The sequence below is a fragment of the Tribolium madens genome, unplaced genomic scaffold (genome assembly GCF_015345945.1).
Source record: "Tribolium madens isolate multiple individuals breed KSU strain unplaced genomic scaffold, Tmad_KSU_1.1 Scaffold_97;HRSCAF=244;Tcas5.2_LG3a, whole genome shotgun sequence".
Lineage (NCBI taxonomy): Eukaryota > Metazoa > Arthropoda > Insecta > Coleoptera > Tenebrionidae > Tribolium > Tribolium madens.
The window spans coordinates 4,231,474-4,255,415 of NW_025401069.1; the positions used below are offsets into that span (position 1 = coordinate 4,231,474).

The following is a 23,942-nucleotide window of genomic DNA, read 5'->3' on the forward strand; positions in this document are numbered from 1 at the left end:
CTACGTGTTGATCCAATGTATTATTTATATATTTTTTGTTATTTACTTATTTTAATAAACTTTGATTTTTACATTATATTTTTTTTCAATACCTTATAATACACTCTCCAACATCATCTCATAATTTTAATCATCGCCATTGTTTGTGTGTTGTTTCTTGACCCACACTAATATTACGTGTATGGTCGAAACAATATTTTCAAATTAACTGACCACAGGAGATGGCTTTAATAATAAAATTTGTTCCAATTTTCATTAAAACTTGCAATTTCTGGTATTCGATTAAATTTCCAACTTTAACATACTTACGTCAGAAACAGAAAATAGTTTACAAGCTGTTAAAGTAATGTCTGTGACAAACACGGAAAACACATCTCCAAATTAAAGAACACTAAATAGAGAAATTACGAAAAGTCGTACAATAAAATTAGTATCAAAAAACGAATTTCAAAATTGTAATTTTCATGGAAAAGGAATTTCCTGTGCTCTTTGAAAGTATTGTACACAAGAATTCTATAAAATTAAGTTTTCTTGCATCTCATGTTTAATTTTTTCTAAATTCTGCAGTTTAAAAGTTTTGAAAACCTGAGATTTTAAGTGCAAGGTTTAGCAAATAAGCTTCATAGGACACTGTACGACACATGACACAAATTTTCTTGCAAGTGATGGACCAGTTCGTCCAACTTGATGCTTTTCAGCCAATTTGTTATCTTGACGATTCTCCATCCTGCTTAAGCGGCTGAAGTTCAGCATCCAAGCAGTCGCAAATTTCAAGTGACTGGACCGATTTCTAGTAATTTTGGTCAAAATTAAATCGTGCAAGGTATTTTGTAGCTGTTGCTATCATCTGTGGTCAGTAGCAATGTGTTAGTGCACCTAAACTAAGTTAAGAGCACGCTCCCTGACGGGCTGTGTTTCCAAACTATAGGTGGAAGATTGTCAAACGCCATCAAGATGCCGCGTCGCAGTCGAACACCGCGCGTAGATTAGTAACTAGAAGAAGTGAAGGGGATTTTTGGAGGGTTAAAGGATACCTGGGGAGGTGTCCACTGTAGTTTGGAACACAGCCATGGTATCCTTGCCTCCCAGGTATACAGCTTTTGCAGTAGGTGCTTGCTTCATGCATGTCTTCGTGTTTGTGCTCTTCTCAACTTGTCTTGAAATCATAACATTTTGTGCATGCTATCATCAGTCATTCAACAATCAACGTGTTAACTTAACATACATTTTGAGAGTGTAGTAATTAATAATTTACAATTCGCGGCACGTGCATGTCATACCCCGGCACTCGACTCGATGTTGAACCGAAGAAAAATCAATCACAAAGTAAAATGCATCGCAAGAGAAAATCAAATTCAGAACATGAATGTGGCATTTTATGTTGAAGAAGTCACGTGGATCCTTCTGCATGCCCAAGAGAGCACCCAGCATGTTGTTTGTCGTTGAGTGTTGTCTCACGATTCGAATTAATGACACGTTTTACTTTTTTCCACGTACTGTTATGCCGCAGTCTGCAAAAACAGGTGAGCGTGATGAGTATGAATCTGAGCGCCAAACTGGACGAGCTCCAACGTGGAGATCGACATTTGGAGACAACAGTCGCTCTTTGTGAGATCAGATCGCAGCTGCAGGAACTCACCAAGTCGGTGGAGTCCTGTCAGTCGGAAGTATCAGAAGTTAAGAGGGATATGGTTGCCATCAAGCACGAGCTCGACACTGTGCAGCAAGTTAAGGAGGAAATCGAGGAGCTGAGAGAGTATGTGGACCGGCTCGAGGAGCACACGCAGCGCAGGAAATTGCGGCTGCTCGAGCAGGTTGGTGCTCCTCTTTTCCAAACGAGTTTATCACTCGATGATTTTCATTTGGGTTTACTTGAATTGATCAAGTTGAAAGGAAAAGCTGTTGAAAAGAATTTTTTGTATTTTGTCGCAGGTGTGTCAACCAATCTTACTGATTAATGATTGTTTGTCGTGTTATATCCAAACTATCTAGTTAAGTGATGTTTCATATTCGGGAGTTGCGTGTCATTACCCAATTTCTGTTTAATGAGGACATAAAAGCCAATCAAATTTATCAAAGAATTAACAGTTTTAAGGAATGATTTAAGTATGATAAAAGAAACTTAAATCAAACATTAGCAATGATTGCGTGGAACTTTTAGTATAGGTAAAGCTTAATTTTAATAAAATAATATTCACTTGGCTTTATTTTTAATTAGGTATTTATTATTAGTTTTCAAAATTAATTAAAATTTAAAAAGCAGACTTTTCGAAACTATTAGCGCGATGTCTAGCTTATTAAGCAGATTAAAATTTGCGGCAAATTTACTGTCTGTCAAGTAAAAGATTCAAGATAATTGGGAATAAAGTGCTTAACAGTGTGTCAGTTTTAAAAGTTGCACGTGGGTGGAGGTGCGTTGCTTGCCATGTCACTTTGATTCCTCTTAGGAACCATTGAAACGGTTTTGAGTGATTCTCAATAACTTTTTTAGTTCTAGAGATATTGCCGATTGCAATTTTTAAAATTGATTCCCTTATAAGGATTTTCCAAATATTTTTTAAAACTTGTAATTAATTGACCGTCAGTAGTTGCAAGGTTTTTTGCAAATTTAGTTTACTTTGTTTTCCACAATTAGCATGTTTTATGAAAACAGAGCTTTTTTCCATTGAAAAAGCACAGAGAGAAAAGCTACATTAATGACTTTTATTATTTATCAAACAAACTGACAGCTGTTTTATTTTTTATTAGCACTTTTTAAATCCTAAATCGACGCGGATATATTAACATCGGCTCTAAAAATATCTTTTTGAATGAAACCTGCTATTAAAACTTGTATTAATGAAACAACCAGACTGTACAGTACAAACTAAATTACAAGTTTTAAAGACATATTACGAGTCTAATAATTTTTAAATAATTTATAATGGACTTCTTGGCTATGTTGCTAAATTATTCTGTTAAGTGATCAATATAGGTAGTTGTAAATAAATAAAGAAACAAATGACTAACACAATACTAATGACGAGGAATGGTGAACGTTATTACATACTTATTTTTATTTCAAAAGTACTTACTTACTTTTAATTTAATTTTTTATGAGTAATCAAATAAATAAACCATTACTCACTGTTGTTGTTACTAGAGTGGCAGTGATCGGTATTTGGCGTTGCGATTTAAAATTTTCTCGGTAATGTTATGGTAAGATATCAATAATGTATAAAATATTTAGAAATCAATGTTACTTACATAGGTACATAAATAAAACATTCAATATGTTTTGGGTTGTTTTGAGAGTTGTAAATTAATATTTTATTACGTTATTAGGATAAAGATTGTTTTGGTAATAATAATTTTTTCTCATTTTTTTATATAGTCATGTTGGATAAATTTTTTGTATTTCATGAATTTTTTTTAATAAATATAAAAGAAGGTACGCCGCAATTATTGTATTTTTATCGTAGTCAAGGTTGTATTATACTTTTTGCACGATAGAATGCTTTTAGTTAGTTACCGCGTTTGTTTCGAGACCGGTATGTTGTATTTACTGGTTTCTATGATAAACAGAACGGTAAGTAAATTACTTACCGTTTTAGAACGGTAAGTAATCTCAAACATTAATCAGATAAAATCCACAAAACATTTATTGATAAGATAAACATTATTATGAACATTATAATTCAACAAATTTTTCATATTAAAATTAAGTGTACAACCACTACAATTACTAATTATAATTCCGGTGGCTTCTTTGGTAGTAGCGCTAACAGAAACTGTTGTTGAATTCAACCCTCCGACGTCTTCAGTAGTTTTTGTTTCAGTAATTTTTTCACTAATTTCACAACTTTTTTTCTTACAGATAAAATGTCCTTACCGTTCTTAATACTTAATATACTATTATTTACTGTTAAATAAATGGTTATTTTTTAAAATTTGTGTAGTAAGAAACACCACTTTAAGAAAAAGTTTTCATGTTCCTCAACACTTATCTCATTATGTTTATAATTTTGAACGAGTATTTGTTTATACAGGCTGTATTATGAAAAACGCCCCAAGCCATAACTCCATTATTTTTAAAGTTATGACAATACTTCTTAGAACATTTTTTTGTCATCTATCGTTTAGGATAGATGCTAAATTAATGCTGTTTTCTGTTTCACAGGAAATCACATCAACTTTATTTTTTTAAATGGAACACCCTGTATATTTTACCACTTTTGGATTCTTTGTTTAATTGTCTTTTAACAAGTTTTAGTACCATATGCCTAAAACTAACCGTTCGTGAGATATTCACCAAATAATGTATTTATTAAAGTAGGCAGTGGAAAACAATAATATCAAGTAATGTTGACAAATATTATTCCTTTGCATTTTCTCTTACTGTTTTTATACCTTTTAATGTTACTCATGGATGATAATGTGTTAACAGACATATTTTGAATAAAACAAAAWTTGTGGGAGAGCACTACGCTACGGTGATTTCTGATKAGAGACGTTCCAAATCGTCGAAAATTTAATCGACTTAAAGAAAACTTGAGGATGTTTTGGGCTTTTAGAAAACCCAAATTAAAACATCTCCAATTTCAAAGAGACAGAATTAGATAGGTATTGAAGAAAATTGCAAGTAACGTTGGCTGTCTAATTAGGGTTTTCTAAAAACTCCAAACATCATCAAATTTTCTTCAGGTCGACGAATTGGAACTTCTCTTATTGGAAACCGCCCAGTGTAAAGGCGTTGTGGTCTCCAACTATTTTTATTGCTTTCAAAATATTCTTGAATCATGTCTGTTAACACATTATTACCAGAACACCAAAAAGTATAAAAATAATAAGAGAAATTGCAAAGTAATAATATTTGTCAACATTACTTAATATTATTCGTTGACCTGAAGAAAATTTGATGATGTTTGGAGTTTTTAGAAAACCCTAATTAGACAGCCAACGTTACTTGCAATTTTCTTCAATACCTATCTAATTCTGTATCTCTTTGAAATTGGAGATGTTTTAATTTGGGTTTTCTAAAAGCCCAAAACATCCTCAAGTTTTCTTTAAGTCGATTAAATTTTCGACGATTTGGAACGTCTCTMATCAGAAATCACCGTAGCGTAGTGCTCTCCCACAAWTTTTGTTTTATTCAAAATATGTCTGTTAACACATTATCATCCATGAGTAACATTAAAAGGTATAAAAACAGTAAGAGAAAATGCAAAGGAATAATATTTGTCAACATTACTTGATATTATTGTTTTCCACTGCCTACTTTAATAAATACATTATTTGGTGAATATCTCACAAACGGTTGGTTTTAGGCACATGGTACTAAAACTTATTAAAAGACAAATTAAACAAAGAATCCAAAAGTGGTAAAATATACAGGTTGTTCCATAAAAAAAAAGTTGATGTCATTTCCGGTGAAACAGAAAACAGCATTAATTTAGCATCTATCCCAAACGATAGATGACAAAAAATGTTCAACTTTGTTCTAAGAAGTATTGTCATAACTTTAAAAACAATGGAGTTATGGCTTGGGGCGTTTTTCATAATACAGCCTGTATAAAAATTATGATTATATAATCTTAATAATAATAATACTAATAATTGACTTTTATGGTGGTAATTGCATATAAATAGGGCGAGGTTCAGGTGGATGTATACATCCTCTGCTATATCACCTAACCCTATATTGTTTAAATTACAAAATTACAATAGCTTTAACTTTACACCGTGTAAATTTTACTCCCAACGAAGGGCTAACAATAATCAGATTAATAAGACGACCTTGTTGCTTTGTTAATCACAGTCGTTTATTGCTATTTTGCATTTTTTATTAATGAATTTTTATATTTTTCTAGGACCTCACATTTTTCCTGTCGTATGCGATCCTGGCGGCGGTCCTGGGCATGTTGCAGTTCGGTTACAACACAGGAGTGATAAACGCGCCAGAACAGAACATAGAACACTTTATGAAAGATGTGTACAAGACGAGGTATGGGAAAGACCTATCTGATGATTCTGCACGGGGCCTCTACTCCATTGCCGTGTCCATATTTGCGTTAGGTGGTATGTTAGGTGGCTTCGGCGGAGGAATGGTAGCTAACAAATTCGGAAGGTAGCTAATTTTGTCAAAACTCAGTTCTACTTTTATAATCGATTTTACTTTCTGTTTTAGGAAAGGCGGGCTGCTTTTGAACAACGTTCTGGGAATAACTGGGGCGTGCTTAATGTGGTGCACCAAACTAGCGAACTCATATGAAATACTATTTTTTGGGAGATTTATTATAGGGGTCAATTGTGGTGAGTTACACATTGTATCCTTGAACTTCACATGACTTTTTCTTAAGAACAAGAAATGTCAATGAAGCACATACTGGAAATTAATGACGCTTGTCTAACATGACAGCAAAATTTTTCTTATAGAGAAAGTAGCACAAATGATGAAAATATTGACATTTTAAATTTAATTAAAAAAATGTTTATGACGGCTTTTTTGTTGCAGGACTGAACACATCCTTAGTACCTATGTATATATCGGAAATAGCTCCTTTAAATTTACGTGGTGGTCTTGGGACAGTGAACCAGTTAGCGGTTACAGTGGGTCTTCTGTTATCACAAGTGCTCGGTATCGAACAAATTCTCGGTACCAACGACGGTTGGCCTCTACTACTTGGCTTAGCCGTGTGTCCTGCCTTACTTCAATTAGTACTTCTTCCAATTTGTCCGGAAAGTCCGCGCTACTTGCTTATCACCAAGCAGTGGGAGGAGGAAGCGCGGAAGGCATTGCGGAGGTTGAGGGCGAGCAACCAAGTCGAAGAAGACATCGAAGAGATGCGGGCGGAGGAACGCGCACAACAGGCCGAAGCTTCCATTAGCATGCTAGAGCTGATCTGTTCGCCGACGTTGAGAGCGCCCTTGATCATCGGCGTCGTGATGCAGCTCTCGCAGCAGCTGTCGGGGATCAACGCGGTAATTTTACTACGTTTCCAGACCCGATTTTCTCTCACACACAGTTTTAGGTGTTTTATTACTCGACGAGCTTGTTTGTCAGCTCAGGGCTAACGGAAGAAAGCGCCAAATTTGCCACCATCGGCATCGGAGCCATCATGGTGGTCATGACGCTAGTTTCCATTCCTCTGATGGACAAGACTGGCAGACGGACGTTGCATCTTTACGGCCTCGGTGGCATGTTCATCTTTTCGATATTCATCACGATCTCATTTTTAATAAAGGTTGGTTTGTTGGCGGTTCATCAACTTTCCTTGGTGACGGCGAACATACGGTGGGGGCTGACTGCCTCTTGTTGTTTTCAAAAGTGTGTAATTTGTGCAAAAGGCAATTTTTTTTAATGGAGAGCTAAAGGATGACAGTAGTTTAATAAGAAATCTTTCTACAAAAAATGATTTCTTACCGGTTTGTATAAACTGGCACCAGCTGCTGGACCACCAAAAAATAATTTATTTGACAATATTGAAATAGATATTCAAGTAATACACTAAAATAAATTATTTGTTGGTGTATTATTTGGCACTGTAAAAATTGCATTTTTACTCTTTTCTAAAAAACGTATTTAAAATAATGAATGCAATTTTTGCAGGAAATAATATGAAACGAACCCCCGCATGTTTCTTTTTTGTTTGCAACACCTCGCATTTGCTTATTCATTTAAAAGCCTTTTCATTCAATGTTAGTTTCATACTTGAGTTTTAATTTAATGAGTTTCAGTACTTTTTTCAAACTTAATTTCCATGGAAAGCAATTGAATTAAACTTTTTTCTTTCTTCTGAAAATAATGCGCCATAAACTTTTTATTTTTATCTTTTTTCGTATTCATTAAAAACCTGTCATTAATGCAGCGAATAAAAGTCGCTATTTTAATGGGTTGTTAACATTTCTATTATGTTTTTCGTGTAGAATTTCCATTTGTAGACTCTCGTAATTATGAATCATAAGCGTTTTACAAGAATTATTTAAAATCTACAGTAACTATGTGTTACTGATTATAGTATCAAAATCAAAAAAGTTAACTTAAGTTTGTCAGAAATTTTAATACTGAAATAAAGTTTTAGTTTTTAACTGAAAAAGTCAATAATAATTTTGAAAAATAAGCAATGATAAATATTAAAGTTCGTTTTTGGCCTAAAGAATATAATCTGTAAAAATTCTTTCTTCATCTTTTCGGTAACAGGAAATAACAATTTACTTTTAAATTTAAAATAAATTTTCACAAAAGGATTGTTGTGAATTTTGGAATGGGTTTTGAAGGGAGAGATTTCTCCATTTGAGTTTATAAAGAGCCATTGTAAACGCTTTGCGACATCAGTTCCCGGTGTGAAAGTCCTGTATTTACTCAATGTTGGTTTCCTGTGTTTGCTTCCACATCTCACCCGCTTCTTATGCCTCGCCCTGTCTGTATGTGACGACTTTCCTGACATGGTGGAGGAGGGACGCTGTAAATACCTCGCCTATGACCTACACCACTGCCACCCGCACGCCGAGATTTAAACACACTCGAAACACAATGCATGCAAACACTTGGACGGGACGTCTTCTTGAGAGTTTGAAGACGTTCGGTCTTGTTGTAGTGGGACACTTATCCTTATTATGATTTTGTCCGATCGCGGTCACTCCTCCCTGTCGGGAAAGAACATTATTACTACTGCCTGATAGGAGTTTTTTGGATACGTGCAGGAGATGATAGACTGGATGTCGTATCTGTCTGTGGTTTCAACGTTGGGATTCGTTGTGTTCTTTGCCGTTGGCCCCGGATCGATACCGTGGATGATCACCGCCGAACTCTTTTCGCAAGGACCTCGGCCGGCTGCCATGTCAATTGCGGTTTTAGTCAACTGGATTGCCAACTTTTTGGTGGGCATTGGGTTCCAAAGTTTAAAAGTAAGTAATTGCAAACTTTTTTTAAAAAATCGACAAGTTTGACAACTTCACCTGCAATTTTTTTAACCAAAGTATATGCTTTTGTTGATCATAACCCAAAAGCCTACATTTTTATTAAAAATGTTGAAACTAAAAACTTAATTTATTACGTACATTTTTCTTTGCGCTTGTTAAAGACGGGTAATTTTTATTTGGCTGTTTTTATACCTACATTGTATAGTACAATACAATAATTGTAACAATAATACAACAATTGAAAACCTATAGATCAAGAGTAGTTTGTAGTTATTACTTGCAGTTATAACGTTTCTTAGACTTATGGATATTACCTTCAAGAGTCAGAAAGGTTTAAAAATTAATTTGTTTTTCAAAAAAAATAATATACTTATTTAGGTGCAAAAACTAAATAATGTACCAAATATTTCTGATCATTTTATAACTTATTTCCAAGAATATCTATTCTGCAATAGTGGGAAAACCCCATTAAAGAACGCATCTTTTTCAGAGAGTGTACCTCGCTTACATATATTTTTTAATACATGTGCATAGGAAACTTTTATCTTAAAATTGAATATTCTATCAACTGTTTAAATTTGTAACAGTAAAAACGGAACACTCAGCATAGTTATGTCTGATGAAAACATAGGTATTAACATATTTATTTATATTCATTTTGTATAATTACGTAGATAACCATTGTTACTATTAATGCGAATTATAGTTGTCTTAGTTATCTTTAAATACTTCTTTACTTCCATCAAATGTAATTGATGATCGTTCCGGACAATTATGTGCTTGTCGTTTGGCTCTATTTTTCTTGTTGAATTGTTTTCAATTGTTAACGTATTTGTACTATATTTGTTTATGCTCACATTTACATTACTATCACTCATGTTTGACTTAGTTACGAGTACTTATTAGGTATGGAATAAAACAATTTCGTAATTTTTCACTGATGAACAATCTGATTCTTCCTTCTACGTTGGTAACAGAACTTATACATACCTACCTCCACTAACTTCACACATTAAAAAAATAAATCTATCATCATATCCTAATCTGTAATCAGCAACCATAGAACTAATGATTGTTCTCTGCACTGATGTTAGAGTGACATAAGATGATAACTTGGACTCAACTTGCAAATCCTAATTTAAATTGGATCAAAGGCGTAAATGGAATTTGTTTTTTGGGTAAGACCCACTAAAAATTTTATTACTTTTAAGTTAAACGCGGTATTGTTAAGAATAAACCAGAGGGTAAACATATCATAAATCAGTGGAACCCACCCGGACCGAGAAACGAAGGAAACAGGTCAGTTTTCAACAGGGTTCAGCAACACTTGCAAGGGATCGTGCTGTTTATGAAGGATTACAAATTCAAGCCATTGTTTGGCTAATCCATCATAATAATGCAATAAAATTTTAGTGGGTCTTGCAAGAACGTCTTTACTGTATATGTAAGTATTTCCATACATCTCTGAGTCGTTGCGAATAATTTTAGATTCATCGAAAAAACTATCCGGTAATTGTTACTTAACATGCAAATTAGTATTTGATTAAAAAAAAACATTTTCTATGTGTGTTTTGTAAAAATTTAAAATGTTACCTACTTGAAATATAAAAAACACAGTTCCAATCAGAACCTTTGTAATAGTGAGTTACCAGTAAGTTGTACTCTTCAAAATTTTGCATACTATTTCAAGATCTATAAGTATGTATACATGTTGTATATTTTAGACCAGACAAAACTTTTAAGAAGTATAATATGTAAGTAAAAATTGACTCAAATCATAGTGTTTTTTTTTAAACAAATTCAAGCTGTGTATCAAAATAAGTATTTAAATGTATTCTTTCTTAAAAATTCGAAATAAAATAATACTCAACTTTATGTCCAGGTTTCTTTCATCTAATAAAATAAAGAAATGACCAAACTTATTCGTTTATGGTAATAAACTATTTTGCAAAGGTAACGTTGCTCAAACATCCGCGTGGATGTTTTACGCTTCATTAAACCGAAAGTGTAGTAATGAGACTTTAATAATTTATACCACATCAGATATGAAGCGAGGAAGTCGGTAAGGATTTGTTTAATGCGAGAATTATACGACTATAATATCCTTACACAGTAAAAATCATTTATAGAAAAATTAACTCCCACAAATGTATAAAGGAAGTAGTGCAGTTAACGGAGAATATTGTATTACATATTGAATAACAAAATCATTCTGCTGCTTAAAAATTTAAATCAGCACTAAGCACCCACATTCCAGAAGTGTTTTTTTTTCCAAATGTGCAGTATTACGTAAATAATGTGTTTCGTTACTAGAAAATTAATGTTTCTCTAGATTTAATGGCCGCTTATCCATTTCACTTTTTCATTTATTTCCTAATTATCGTTTTGGAGCGTTTGTAGTTACGCTAGACGATCACGTCTTTTACACAACTCCATTCTTATCACAAATCGATCAATTTACGCAAAATATTAACTTTTTTTTATTGCAAGCTTAGAATTGTACAAAAATACTGATAAGTATCTTAACTTAATAACAAAATACAAAAATAAAAAAGTGTGATGACAATGATTACCATGAACACAGGTGGAGTATCTGTACACATCACGTGGTTATGGCAAAATGATGATGAGGTTCGTAATAGACGAATTCAACAAATTAAACATTTAAAAATACAACAACTTAAGCTAGATTCAATAAATTAGATATTCTGGCGCGTTTTAGTATCCAGGTTTGACATTTTTAACAATGGCGTTGAATCCGCTATGCTTATCGGCGGTGTATTGGACGATTCTTTTGGAACCATCAGGTTCGACAACAGTGTATTCGCCTTTGACTTTGTCACCGTCTCTCGTCTCCCATTGGCTTTTTATGTCATGGGTGTGCAAATCGTGGACTGCATAATCGTAGTGGTACTTGGGATGAGCCTACAACAACATACTTTTACTTCACGGTTTTCCTTAAAACAAGAAAATACATTGACGTATTTAGCGACAGGAAGTTATCAAGAGAAAGCCCGAAGAGGCTTGAGAAACAATTTTTCAACTTGGTAAAACACAATTGTTGTTATGATTTTTTTATCAAGAAATCTATCATTTGTTACCACTGTGAGATAGAACCTTTAATTAAAACAAATTAAATTAATTAATTGAACACAGACAAATAAATTATTTAATTTAATTAACTGTCTAATTTTCGTGTGCATCGTATAAATTTAGAGTGAAATAAGTTTATTGTTTTCTTCTGGTTTCGCAACTGTTTCACTTTCTAACTGGAATGTGACATGTGTATACAAGCCATTGAAAAATCAACAGTTTGTTGCATTTAAATTAGTGGGTTTTCAATGAGAAAATATAAACGGACGTTACTGTGAATTGTTGCATACTACGCAAGTTTTAACAAAAATTCGTGAGAATTAACATAAGCAAATTACTCGCTTTTGTAATGTCTGACGGTAAAAAAAATATGTTTTTTGAATGCAATGGTATTGAATTTATAAAGAGAATTAAATCAGGAATTACAATGAAAATGAATTCACAATGTGGAGTTTATTAGCTCTAAACTTGGAAGAAGAGTTTTGTTATAATTCAGATTCTTTTTTTATACAAAGGATTTCACTTTTTTGTACAAAAAAGGAAAATAAAGATGGCAGAATCCTTATGAAAAGCCACAAGTTAAATTTGCCACATTTCTAGAATCAACAAAAAAAAAATAAAAAAGTAGATTAAACAACTATCGAATTAGATATTACAATACTTCAAACATTTAATTATTGGGTTTACATTGGAATTTTTTCGCTAAAAATTATACTGATTAACAAAAAATGTAATTACGTATTTTCAAAACGCATAAAGATTTTTTTACTTATTTATTTTACTGTATTTTATTTTTTTTGAGAAACAAGAACTTTTAAACAGTCAACCAAATATTTATTTTTGCCAATATTAATATCTTATACTGTTTCTATGGTGCATTTAAGCTTTTCTCTTCAATCACAACGTTTTTATAAGTACCTAAAATACACTTATCTTGTCATTTTGTCAATTTTGACAAATTTTTTTAAAACAATTTCTGAATTTATTAAAATTTCTGATTTAGGGTTGGAAAATATTTTGAATTTTGTTTTAATAGCTATAATTTTACTAAATTAAAATTATGCTAAATTTGTCTAACATAAACCTTTGTTTTCAAATTTTTATCTACTATAAATAAGATTGCAAAATATTACCTATATTTTTCTATTATTACTTTTAGAAAAAATAGGTATTTTTAAAACAAGGCAATGCATATTGAATTGAAGTCTATTGACCTTTTCACTGAAAATTATGAATTCATAAAATATTTTTAATTGTTTTTTTTTTAAGTAGTAATAGTAGCTGACAAAATTATTGTGACCAGCTAAAATAATTTTTTGAAATAATCTGCAATCATTTTTCAGTTGCAATGTATTTTTTTTTACATTAACATTGTATTTTCATACCAGTGAATAAGAAGTATGGAACCAAACGTTTTTTGCTTAAATTATTTATTTTTTGGAAAAACTAGTTGATAAATGATAAAGTTCTATAAAAATCATTTGTTCGAATTTTTGTTTTGTTTTTTAGTTCTACAAGATTTTTAGATTTTTAATTTTTTTAAATGGCAACTCACTATAAAACCATTTTTCTCATAAAGGTTGTGATCTAAGGATTACAAAACAAAATTTCGTTCTCAAAATACGATCATAATTTTTATATTACTTTAATTTATATTAACTATTATTTTCTGGAAGCAAATCATTTAAGAAAAACCTCTATACTTTATATTCACCCTGTACGACATATCGTATGATCAAATAATTTTGTGGTCTAAGTGGACTTTGGGAAACAAAATTTGAGTCTTTATTTTCAAGATTCAAGAAAATTATCAATTGTGAAACTCAAAATAACTCTGCCAATTATCAGATGAGCTTTTTCAAAAACAGAAGTGCCACAAGCTGTAAAAGTTCCGATTTACAGATCTAATTATTTTTCAATTGGTAAATAGTGACTACAATTTTGTTTTTCGGTGTCAACTTCGAACCCAAATTTATTTGATTATACAATATTTTATATCTGTCAATTAATAAATCATGACTTAAGATATGCAATGTACTTCCACAGTTAAATTAATTCTGCACCTGACTTAATTGATCTGTCGTCACAATAAATCAGAATAACGTGCTTGTGTCAAGTTTAATGCCAGCTGAACACATTGCTTTTTGCTACTTACATAATAATCAACAAACTCTTCATGATGGTGTCCACCCCCAACGTCATGCCCAATTTCGTTTCCTTCGTATCCGCCCAGGGCCTCGTAGCCCCCATGTCCATAGCCAACTTCTTCCAAATGGCCATATCCACCGCCTCCAGTGGCGTTCACTACCACGAAGATTGCGGCGGCACAGACCTGGACAGAATTTTTTCATCACAATATCACTATATCACTCTACTTACAATGTAGAACAGCATGGTTGGTGTTTTAGAGGATGATGGTCGAAAGGACTGAACTAGACTGAATCGTCCTGGAAAAGAGTGAGATTTTATACTTGGTTTTACTTGTGAAAGGTATGCGAAGATTTTAACCACCGCTCCAGTTTTACCTACCACCAGTAAAGAAACGCTTTCCCTTGATCTTGCCATGTGACTTACACAGTAATATTTGTACTAGAACACTGACAATAAAATGTTGCGATATCAAAGGAAATTTCGGCAGTTTCTTAATTTGAGGAATGTTAAAGGTTTGAAGAAAGAGCAATTTGTTTGATTATCTGCTGGAACATCTTGAGAAACTTTTTTCATTGAGTGAAGAAAACAAACTGTCAGTGATTTTGATGTCTATTTAAATGGTAATTGGTTCTATTCGTTTTAGAATACCAGAACATCATAATTTTAGTCATGCATTGAAATCATTTTAATTACCTTCCAAGTCAGTTTTACGTGTTTAGTAGTATTTATATTAAGTAAAAGAATTTTTTTATTGGCAATTTTATTATCATAATAATTTGTACTGCAACGTACGTAATTTTAATGTGAAATTATAAGAAATTTATTTAATTATCAACTATACTCTCATAATGAAGATCTTCAACGATTTAATTTATCTTTGTAAAAAACAGTGTTTAATTTTTTTCCGCTAGGAAACAATTCAAATGTGCTTGTAATATTTTATTAGGAACATTTATTTATGAGAGAACATTGCATTCTAATTTTACTTAAAAATAATAGTTCCAAATAACGAAACTTACGTGTTTCTCTCGCTTGTAAAAGGCTTACCATATGAAGTATAAAAATATAAATTAGAGCAAATGACGAGCTCTTATTACATTACACGTCTCAGTTTCTTTGAAAGGAAATAACTTTGGTCGCATTCATCCTGGGAAATGTAAATTATTAAAAATTTTTTGTCAAAATTGACTATCCACGAAAACATTTTTATTGTGTATTAGAATATTTTGTAAGTAATAGTTATTAATAATTTTTCCAAACATGTGTTATGCGTCTATTAGCTAGTTAGGCAGTCACGTGTAAAATTAAAATAAGTAAGGAAGTTAATCTTTGTCGGGTCGTTGAACAATTATGTTTTGATTAACCAAACAGAAATTAATTTTAATAGTTATTTTTTAGTTTCGTTATACGGAACGTCGTTACATATTATTTTTTGAAACATTCTTACTTAACGAAATGACAATATAAATTATGTAAATATTATAATTATTTTCTTTTTTAATTAAAAGATTCATAATTATGAGTCGTCGCTTGCGTTCAGATGCTTTATTATAATATAAATAAAATATAGATAATATAATGTTGCATGACTACCGAAAAGAATTGTCGATTCATGAATGCTTTTCACACAATAAATTTTATTGTAGAAAACGGAAACTGGACGTATTTTTCCGGTGACACGTTTTAACGCTTTCGCTGACATTACTTGATGAGGTTGTGTTGCAAAGTCAAAAATTTATATTTTACTCCAGACATTTTTTTTAAAAATGCACTTAAATGCAAAAGGAAAGTCAATGATAAATTGCTTGATTGTTACATAAGGTAATTTTAGAACTATGCCAAATTTAAATATTATTTCAATTTTTACAGAAACGTTTTCTATTTTTGGAAAAGTTTCTCCAGATTTTTTAACAATAAAATATAAATATGTCACCATTAAATCTCGCGCTCTGCTACTTCAGCGAATTATTGTTAGATTAAATTAAATTAATAACACAGAGTACATACATATACAAGATGTCCGGAAAGTCGCGCACTTTCGTGACACTATATCATTAGGCGATGCTCTAGATAACAAGAAAAATGTCTAAGAAAATCTATCTATAACGATTTAGAAGTTATGAGAGTTTAAATTTTGCACTTTGATTGTATTTTTTCAGTTGGAAAAATAATTTTCAAGTTTTTTTGCTACAAGCTATTAGAAGAGGAAACAAGGAAGCTGTATTCTAAATTGTAAATCTGTTTAATGTTATTTGTGGCTTTTATTAGCAAAAATTTTTGTACTTTTACCAAATAATTATAAAAAAAAACACAAACAAGATCATCAGTATTATTAAATAGACATAAAAAGATGTCAAATGTCAAAAAATAAATGTCAAAATTTTTTGACAGATAGAATTTTTTAAATATTTTTTTAGTAGTCTAGGGGACTAGAGCTTGTTCCAAATCTGGTGGCGAACTGACGTTGTCAAAAATGACTGAATTTTGACACTAAACATATGTTTACTATTAAAAAAATATTGTTCATAGGCGTCGTATGAAATAATATTTCAAAACCACTGTTATTCTCTAGAAAATTATAATAAGTAGGTATTCATACATAAGATGAAGAATGATGAACAAATTATTAAATTGTTAACGCATGAAAAATGATATTCCTAACAATCCTTGTCTTCAAAATTTTTAGAGACAAAAAAGCACGCCCATGTATTTTTTTATCTTACCCAAGTGGGCGCACTCCAAGTGTCTTTTCTGTCACTGTCAGTTCGCCACCAGATATGGAATAAGCTCTACCCCTAAGTACCCCTTTCAATAAAGTGCGCGACTTTCCGGACATCCAGTATGATATTTTACTTTCTTCATAGATTCATTAACATATCGGATACCTCTTTAATTTTCATTTTGCCTACTCAAATGAAATCACTTTGACATGCATTCAGAAGTGGGATAATTAGGAGACGTATTTACTTTCATTCACGATTTTTACGCAAAGAGAACTTTAAATAGTAATTAAAAGATCATTCAAGATTCTTAATGCGTAATGACGATAACAACGTTCATTAATTAATTTTATTAACTCAGTTACACCTTTAACAATATCTAGTGTAGCTAATTTATTACAGGCTCAGTGGCTTATTATAATTACAATCAATAATTGTAATATGTATTAAATATGTATCTTTATGTTAACAGCTGTGTAAATATCTCGTGTGTAGATACTAACAAAATACAAAATAAAATGCAAGTGAATACACTAAAAACTGGAATTCACATCCATCAATGTCGTAGACATATTTTATCAAAGTTTATACTAATATTTATTATTATTTTATATGTGTATTTAAGTAATCTCGGATATCTTTATTAGGTGCATACATTGATCATTTATTATCTTTATGTCTACATCGGTAACATCAAATACCTAATATGTAATTTTAATAAGAAATAAATGATATTAGTAGGCAATATTTTTTTACCTGTCATACATACGATATAAAAATATATACTTTGATAATTACCGTTCTTTAGAACATAATATTTTTGTATTCTTTAAAAAACTGCGAGAAAAACTGTGTTGGAAACCTGAATTGTAGTTGGAAAATATCTTAAAATTTTCCAAAAAAGTGCCTTGATTGAAACACATTATGTTTTCTTCCTAACAGGGAATAAAGTGACGCTTTATTTTTTCGTTTTTGACTAATATTCTGGTAATTTATTCTCTCGAGAATAAAATAAATAAAATAAAAGCTAGGTTAGCCCACAGAAAGCAATGTTTGAGATAAAGTATGAAAAAATCTATTATTACTCAATTATAATTGATAATCTTGAGTGTTTATTTGTCATTTAGTTGAGATACTAGACCATTTTTTTATTACCACTTATAAAATACATGCATTTCTTAAAATCTAAAATTTCCTAAAACATTAAAAGACATCAAGTAACATTTTTGGAATAGCATCTAGAATACATATAAATAAACCGTAACTACGAGTATCTGTTTTCATTGTTTAGCCTAAATAAATATATATACATATACTTTAGAAACCTAACTATATCGTACCTACTCGTATTTACATAATACAACCAATACTTTTACGATAATTTTTCAACGATCTAAAATTGAAACAGTGTTTATTAATCTTGGAGAATAATTAATTTATGTAATTTATGCTAAACGTAATAAATATACTACAAGCTTAACTAATATGTGTCTAATTATTAAGATCAACCATCTGCAACAAGTAAAATAAAAATAATAAATTCAGTTGTTGGAAGAAAATACGTACTTCTCAACTCCTTTTCCTGTTTTCCATCGAATCCTATATTTTTTCTGAGGGGCGCATCTAGCACTTGCCTTTTTGTTCTTCTTGTATATTCTTCTTCTTTTGAATCTACTTTAATTTTTTTGTCTTCATTATTATTAATATTTTGATTAGTAAAGTGAAATGTTTGCTGATTGTCAGACATTGTGTAAAGATGTAACTAATCGATTGGTTGTATGATTCTTTAAATAAAGGTGTTTCGTATGTTAGTAGATACTTATAATATAACAAGCTAAATAAAGCGAATTTGTTTAGTGATAACTAAAAACTAAAATTTCTATGAATTTATGTGTAGGTTTTTGAATTTATTATGTTTGACTTCAGAAAACCTATATTTTAATATTGCTCGTGGTTTATATTACCAGAGTTTTTTTAACATCACGGATATGGGGTAAACCATTAAATATTTAGCACTTACGTCAATATGTGTTTAAAAGAAAATAACGTAATAATCATTTTCTAAAAGCGACATGGGAAATATACAGCACAACGTAATTTTTAAATTTAGAGACACAAATTTTAAGTCATTATTGTTGAACACTAGCAATTTACGTATGTTGGGGTTTAAATCACAAAACTTATTTTAAATTTTTATTGAATTGGTGTGACAACAATTAATAAATCACCGATTATTGATAAACCTTTATTGTATTTAGCAGAACGAACTTTACTTAAATTCTTTTTCTTCATTGCCGTTGAATCCAACATTTTCTCTGTCGGCGCCATCAAACGCTTGCCTCTTTTTACGGACTAACACCTTATTTTCTGATGCCTTTTCCTCATTATTTTCACTTAAAGAGGAATTTTCCTCTTTAATACCGATGCTGGAACTGTCACTCATTATTTTTTAATGGAGAAAACTTCTATCGCTGAACGAGTCTGTCTTACTACACATTTCCTTATAATTTTAAATATTTACATTTTATAAAACTTATCATAAAACCACAAAGTATTTATTATTGTCTGTAACACATAACTCATTACTTCATTAGATTAGGATCACGGTTTTAGCTTCAGTAGGATTTTATAACCTGAATGCTTACCAGAGTAATATAAACAAGTATTTATTTCAGTTCGTCGGGATTTACTCGATTGCAAATCGTTGTTACTGACAGATGTTATACAGACGTGTTCAAAAGTATTCAAAAAAATAACAAAGATGGACCTAGTTGTTCTTTTATTACTTTACAAAAAAAATTTGACAAGTCTTTAATTAATTATCGCCATGTATTTTGAATAGCATTTATGTAGTTTGGCTCGAACAGGTAAGCAAAATAAAAAATTATACAATTTAATTTTGTGAAGTTATAATCTGTGCAGATCTGCTTCGGTATTTTTGAAGTAAATATAAATTAGCATTATTTGTTACAAATCGTTTATGTTATTTTGTTATTTATTTTATTCCAATTGAAAGTATAATTTTATTTATCAATTTAATTACTTAATTACAAGCATTTCTATTATTTCAGCAATAATTGTTCTAAAATTACGATACCTTTTATTGTATGAAATAGTCATGGCACAAAAACACTATACAATAGCAAAAATTTTTTAGGTTTCCAAATTAAAATTGTATTTAAAAAGTAATGTACATTACCTAAATGTGTACATTTAGGTAAATCAAATTATTTGTTATATTACTTACTTACATAATTATGTAGTAGTAAAAATAATATGTAGGAGCAGGTTATTTTTGAGGTTCAAATATTGCGTTATATTTATGAATAATCCTGTATATATAATATACAGGGTGCGTCAGAACTCGCGCCCCAGAGAAAATTTTCGATACCAGGAACATGAAAAAAAAAATTAACATTTTTTTATGTTCCTGGTATCTTACCTTATATGGGGGCGAGTTCTGGCGCGCTCTGGATACGATGTAAAACCAAGATAAAATTTTAGAAAATGATATTTTGGCCAACTGATAATATGAGTATTATATGTACATACATGATAGTTAATCTAAATATTAAATCCACCTTTCTCTATTATTAAAAAAAAATATCGATTCCTTAAAAAAAACAATTTTAATAATAAAAATCGATTTATTTTGTTCAATTTTATTTTGACAATATAAAAATATAATAGTGACATACCCATCACATGGTTATGGTACTACAATGGATAAAAAATAGAATAAGTTCTGCTTATTACTGAAACTCCTCTTCCACTTGGCCATCGAATGCTGCATTTCTGCGTTCCATGCTATCAAATGCGGATCTTTTTGATCTCCTTTTTGGTTTATCGGATGATTCTGTTGATTGATCGCTACCATCAGCCACTTTTTCACTGTTTTCAGTGTCGTTCGTATTCATTTGTTCTTGAGATGTACTCATGATGAATACTTTTAACGAAAATGATATCGATGTAAAATATTTTTCCGATATATAAAAAAAGATAAGATACGTGATTCGAAACTGTCTCAAGTTTACACAAAATTGACTTATCGTTTACTGGAAAGGTATTGCGCCACGAAAGGAAGAAGAGTGAGTGAACTGCTGAGTAAACTTCCGAAAATTCCTGCACAAAACAGCCATTAGCAGGACAAGGTCAACAGATAGAAACGCCTTAAATTAGAAAATATGGGTAATTACTTATCTGTATTTTCGAAAGTGATGTAATTTAAAGTACTTTTTAGTACGTGATTTATGCGTAGTTAGAAGTAATAACTTTAATGATTGCTTGGTTCTTTTTATTTGTTTGATTTGTTCAAATATTTATTAATCATTGTTATCTACAAACATACAGACTGTCTGGAAAGTCGTGCACCTCCTTGAAAGGAGGTAATTGGATAGTCCCCCAGAGTACTGAAAAAATGTTTAAAAAATTCTATCTGTCAAAAAATTTTGACATTTATTTTTTGAAATTTGAATTTTTTTTATGTTTATTTAATCATACTGATGATCCTGTATATGTTTTTTTTATAATTATTTAGTAGAGGGACAAACATTTTGCCAACACTAAACAGAGTTATAATTTAGGATACAGCTTCCTTGTTTCCTTTTTTAACGGCCTGTAGCAAAAAAACTTGGAAAATTATTTTTCCAACAGAAGTAAATAGAGTCAAAGTGCAAAATTTAAACTCTTATAACGAAATTTTTATAGATAGATTTTTTAACATTTTTCTTGTTGTCTAGGGCATCACCCAATGATACAGTGTCACGGAGGTTCGCGACTTTCCGGACACCTGTATAAAATTATAGCTTTTAAAACAACACGAGTTTTATAGACAAACCGAGATCGTAGTTTTAATTTGAGCGATCATTGGGAGCGAGAATTTAATATACCGAGATACTATAAAACTTTATGTTGTCCTCAATTTTTTTTTCCAATAATCAAAAAATCTACTAAATCTAGAATCTGTTATAAAAAAATATGTCGAAATTGCCAAAATGCCAAGATAAATGTACCTACTTTATGTTCTTACTTATAAAATACGATGTGATTGACGACGTATTTTATAGTACAGCGTATATTAAAGGCAGCATAAGAGGTAATCTTAAATCGACGATAGAAAGAGTATGTTGGAAAAATTAATAAATAGCTGCGTTTGTCGTAAAGTTACGAAATTTGTTTATTAATTTTTGTGGGTTTATAAGTCACAGCATTTAACACTTCTGCAGCATTAAATATTGTGTGAGCAACTCGATTGTCTCTTGTCTAACAAATTTGGCTAATTTTTGTGAAACACCTTAAAACTTAATTAGACCTATTCTCATCCAACAAATTGCTACCGTAATATCATCGCAACTTTAATTAGAAGTTGGTTTACGTCTCATAAAACTTGTAATCCTAAAACTTACATTACATAATGTTATTGTAATAAGACTGAGTGATATGTTAACTACCTGACCTGAAGAAATGTTCTGCTCTGTTTGATTAACGCACTCGCCATGTGTGTCATTAGTATTGATTTCTTTATAATTGGTTGTATAATTTCCAAAAAATAATAAACAGTAGCGAAAACCGGAACTAGCAAGTAAATAATTCGTAAGTAGTAGCTACACTTATTGGATAAACAAAAACGGCTATATTCTTATGATTACAGCGATAGGAAGGAAAGAGTCGGAAATTTCTCATCGTAATTGAACAGTTTTAGACATGCCGCAACTACGCCAAGACATTATTAATCGGCAACCATACAATTCTGCATTATCTATAATCGAATTGCACCTTCACTGCTCTGAAACGTCGCTATTTTGCATACTGGAGCATGAATTCTGCTAGGAAGTACTATAATTGTGACATAATAACGCTCTCAGTGCACAATACATGCACATTCTAAGAGCACGGGTTTCAAAATCGCCATTAGAGTAAATATTCCAACTCCTGGTACATTTTTTCCAGACTTGAGATAATTACCAATCAACAAAACTGCTAGCCATTACTGAAATTTTACTTTCATGTAGACAATAATAACATTACAAAATACGTCCTTGGTTGAAAAAAATCAGAGCTTTCAGTTTCAGCGGACACAGGACATTAACTGGAGGAAATTGGAGCATATGTAATACTCCTAACAAATAACGATAATAATAATTAATTAAGTTTGTGATTGCATTTCGTTCTTGTTGGGTGCATATCTCGACTTTGGGAAGTTTTCTTGTCTTTCCTTCGATTAGTAAAAGGGAACGCAGAGCGGTGTGGCAATTCACAAGCACGAGCTACAAGTTTGTATGGACAGATCACGCTATTGCCGCTATTAATGACTAGTTCGTATTATAAAGTGCTCTACTCAAAAAGACTTGCAGCAATATCCGGAAAAGGGCAAAATTAGACTCCAATTACAACATGCAAATGTGTTGTGCAAGGCACATTTTTGTTAATTGTTAAAAATGCAATTGTGACTCGGCAGAAATTGTACTGCTTTCGTCTCTAATTTGATGGTTTTGAATCTTCTTCACTTTACAAAAGAATGCGTATTATGAAATGATTGATGTCACAAACTGAACGTTTTTGTTGTTGAAAAATGGATATGATTCGGTGCAATCAGATTTAATACTCGAGTTGTGAAACGCAAATCGTGCAAAATTTAGTTCACGGAGCAGTTTCCTCATACATTATAATTTGTTATTGTTTCTTTATTCTTGATTTAGAACAATACTCGATTCGTAACGTGAAAAACGTGGACGAGTGTGAACATTGATCGTGCTATTGTTTTAATAGGGTGTAATTTTATGAAACAATTTTTCTATCGTAATTATTTAATAGGAGTTTAAATCACTTCTAACGAAACTAAACGGTGATTAGTAAAGTTGTGTAACTGCCGTGACAACAATTATTATCTCAGTCATTCTTTTTCATGCCCAGTAAAATATTTTAGAAATGACTGCCTCAGAAAAATACTAAAACGATAAGGTAAGATACTGTTATAATTTATAAGTTATTATAACAGTATGTGTTTTGAAATAATAGATGAAATTTTACAGGGTGTAAAATTATTTGATATAATAGAGATAACTATGGCGTACATAT

At 31.1% G+C, this 23,942-nt stretch overlaps 2 protein-coding genes and 1 long non-coding RNA gene across 22 annotated transcripts in view; 1 reads left to right on the forward strand and 2 right to left on the reverse strand.

Annotated features, from left to right (window-relative positions):
* The window catches only part of LOC123014229 (glucose transporter type 1), a 115,430-nt gene that overhangs the window by 73,512 nt on the left and 17,976 nt on the right, over positions 1–23,942 (forward strand). For 16 of the 20 annotated variants that reach the window (XM_044413217.1, XM_044413215.1, XM_044413231.1 and 13 more), the window contains 6 exons: positions 1,511–1,814; positions 5,850–6,106; positions 6,167–6,291; positions 6,494–6,960; positions 7,011–7,223; positions 8,662–8,886. In XM_044413217.1, coding sequence (XP_044269152.1) covers positions 1,511–1,814; positions 5,850–6,106; positions 6,167–6,291; positions 6,494–6,960; positions 7,011–7,223; positions 8,662–8,886 — 1,591 coding nt within the window. Of the gene's footprint in view, positions 1–938; positions 1,090–1,510; positions 1,815–5,849; positions 6,107–6,166; positions 6,292–6,493; positions 6,961–7,010; positions 7,224–8,661; positions 8,887–23,942 lie in introns of those variants that run through there. The other 4 variants (XM_044413234.1, XM_044413233.1, XM_044413227.1 and 1 more) reach the window with 3 other exon arrangements.
* On the reverse strand, positions 11,358–18,627 carry LOC123014234 (adult-specific cuticular protein ACP-20-like). The gene is made up of 4 exons (XM_044413246.1): positions 18,432–18,627; positions 14,374–14,441; positions 14,150–14,326; positions 11,358–11,826 (listed from the first exon to the last, which is right to left on the reverse strand). The coding sequence occupies exons 1-4, from the start codon at positions 18,610–18,612 to the stop codon at positions 11,620–11,622; spliced, it is 633 nt and encodes a 210-aa protein (XP_044269181.1). The 5' UTR covers positions 18,613–18,627; the 3' UTR covers positions 11,358–11,619.
* LOC123014236 lies at positions 20,493–21,149 on the reverse strand. The gene is made up of 2 exons (XR_006413311.1): positions 21,062–21,149; positions 20,493–20,987 (listed from the first exon to the last, which is right to left on the reverse strand). It is a non-coding gene; the product is annotated as an uncharacterized LOC123014236 (long non-coding RNA).

Coding starts and splice junctions, on each gene's coding strand:
- LOC123014234 (XM_044413246.1), bottom strand. CDS start 18,612: ATGTCTGACAATCAGCAAACATTTCACTTTACTAATCAAAATATTAAT. Junction 14,442..18,431: donor ACAGGAAAAGGAGTTGAGAA/GTACGTATTTTC, acceptor ACTCTTTTCCAG/GACGATTCAGTCTAGTTCAG. Junction 11,827..14,149: donor AAGAGTTTGTTGATTATTAT/GTAAGTAGCAAA, acceptor ATGTTGTTGTAG/GCTCATCCCAAGTACCACTA.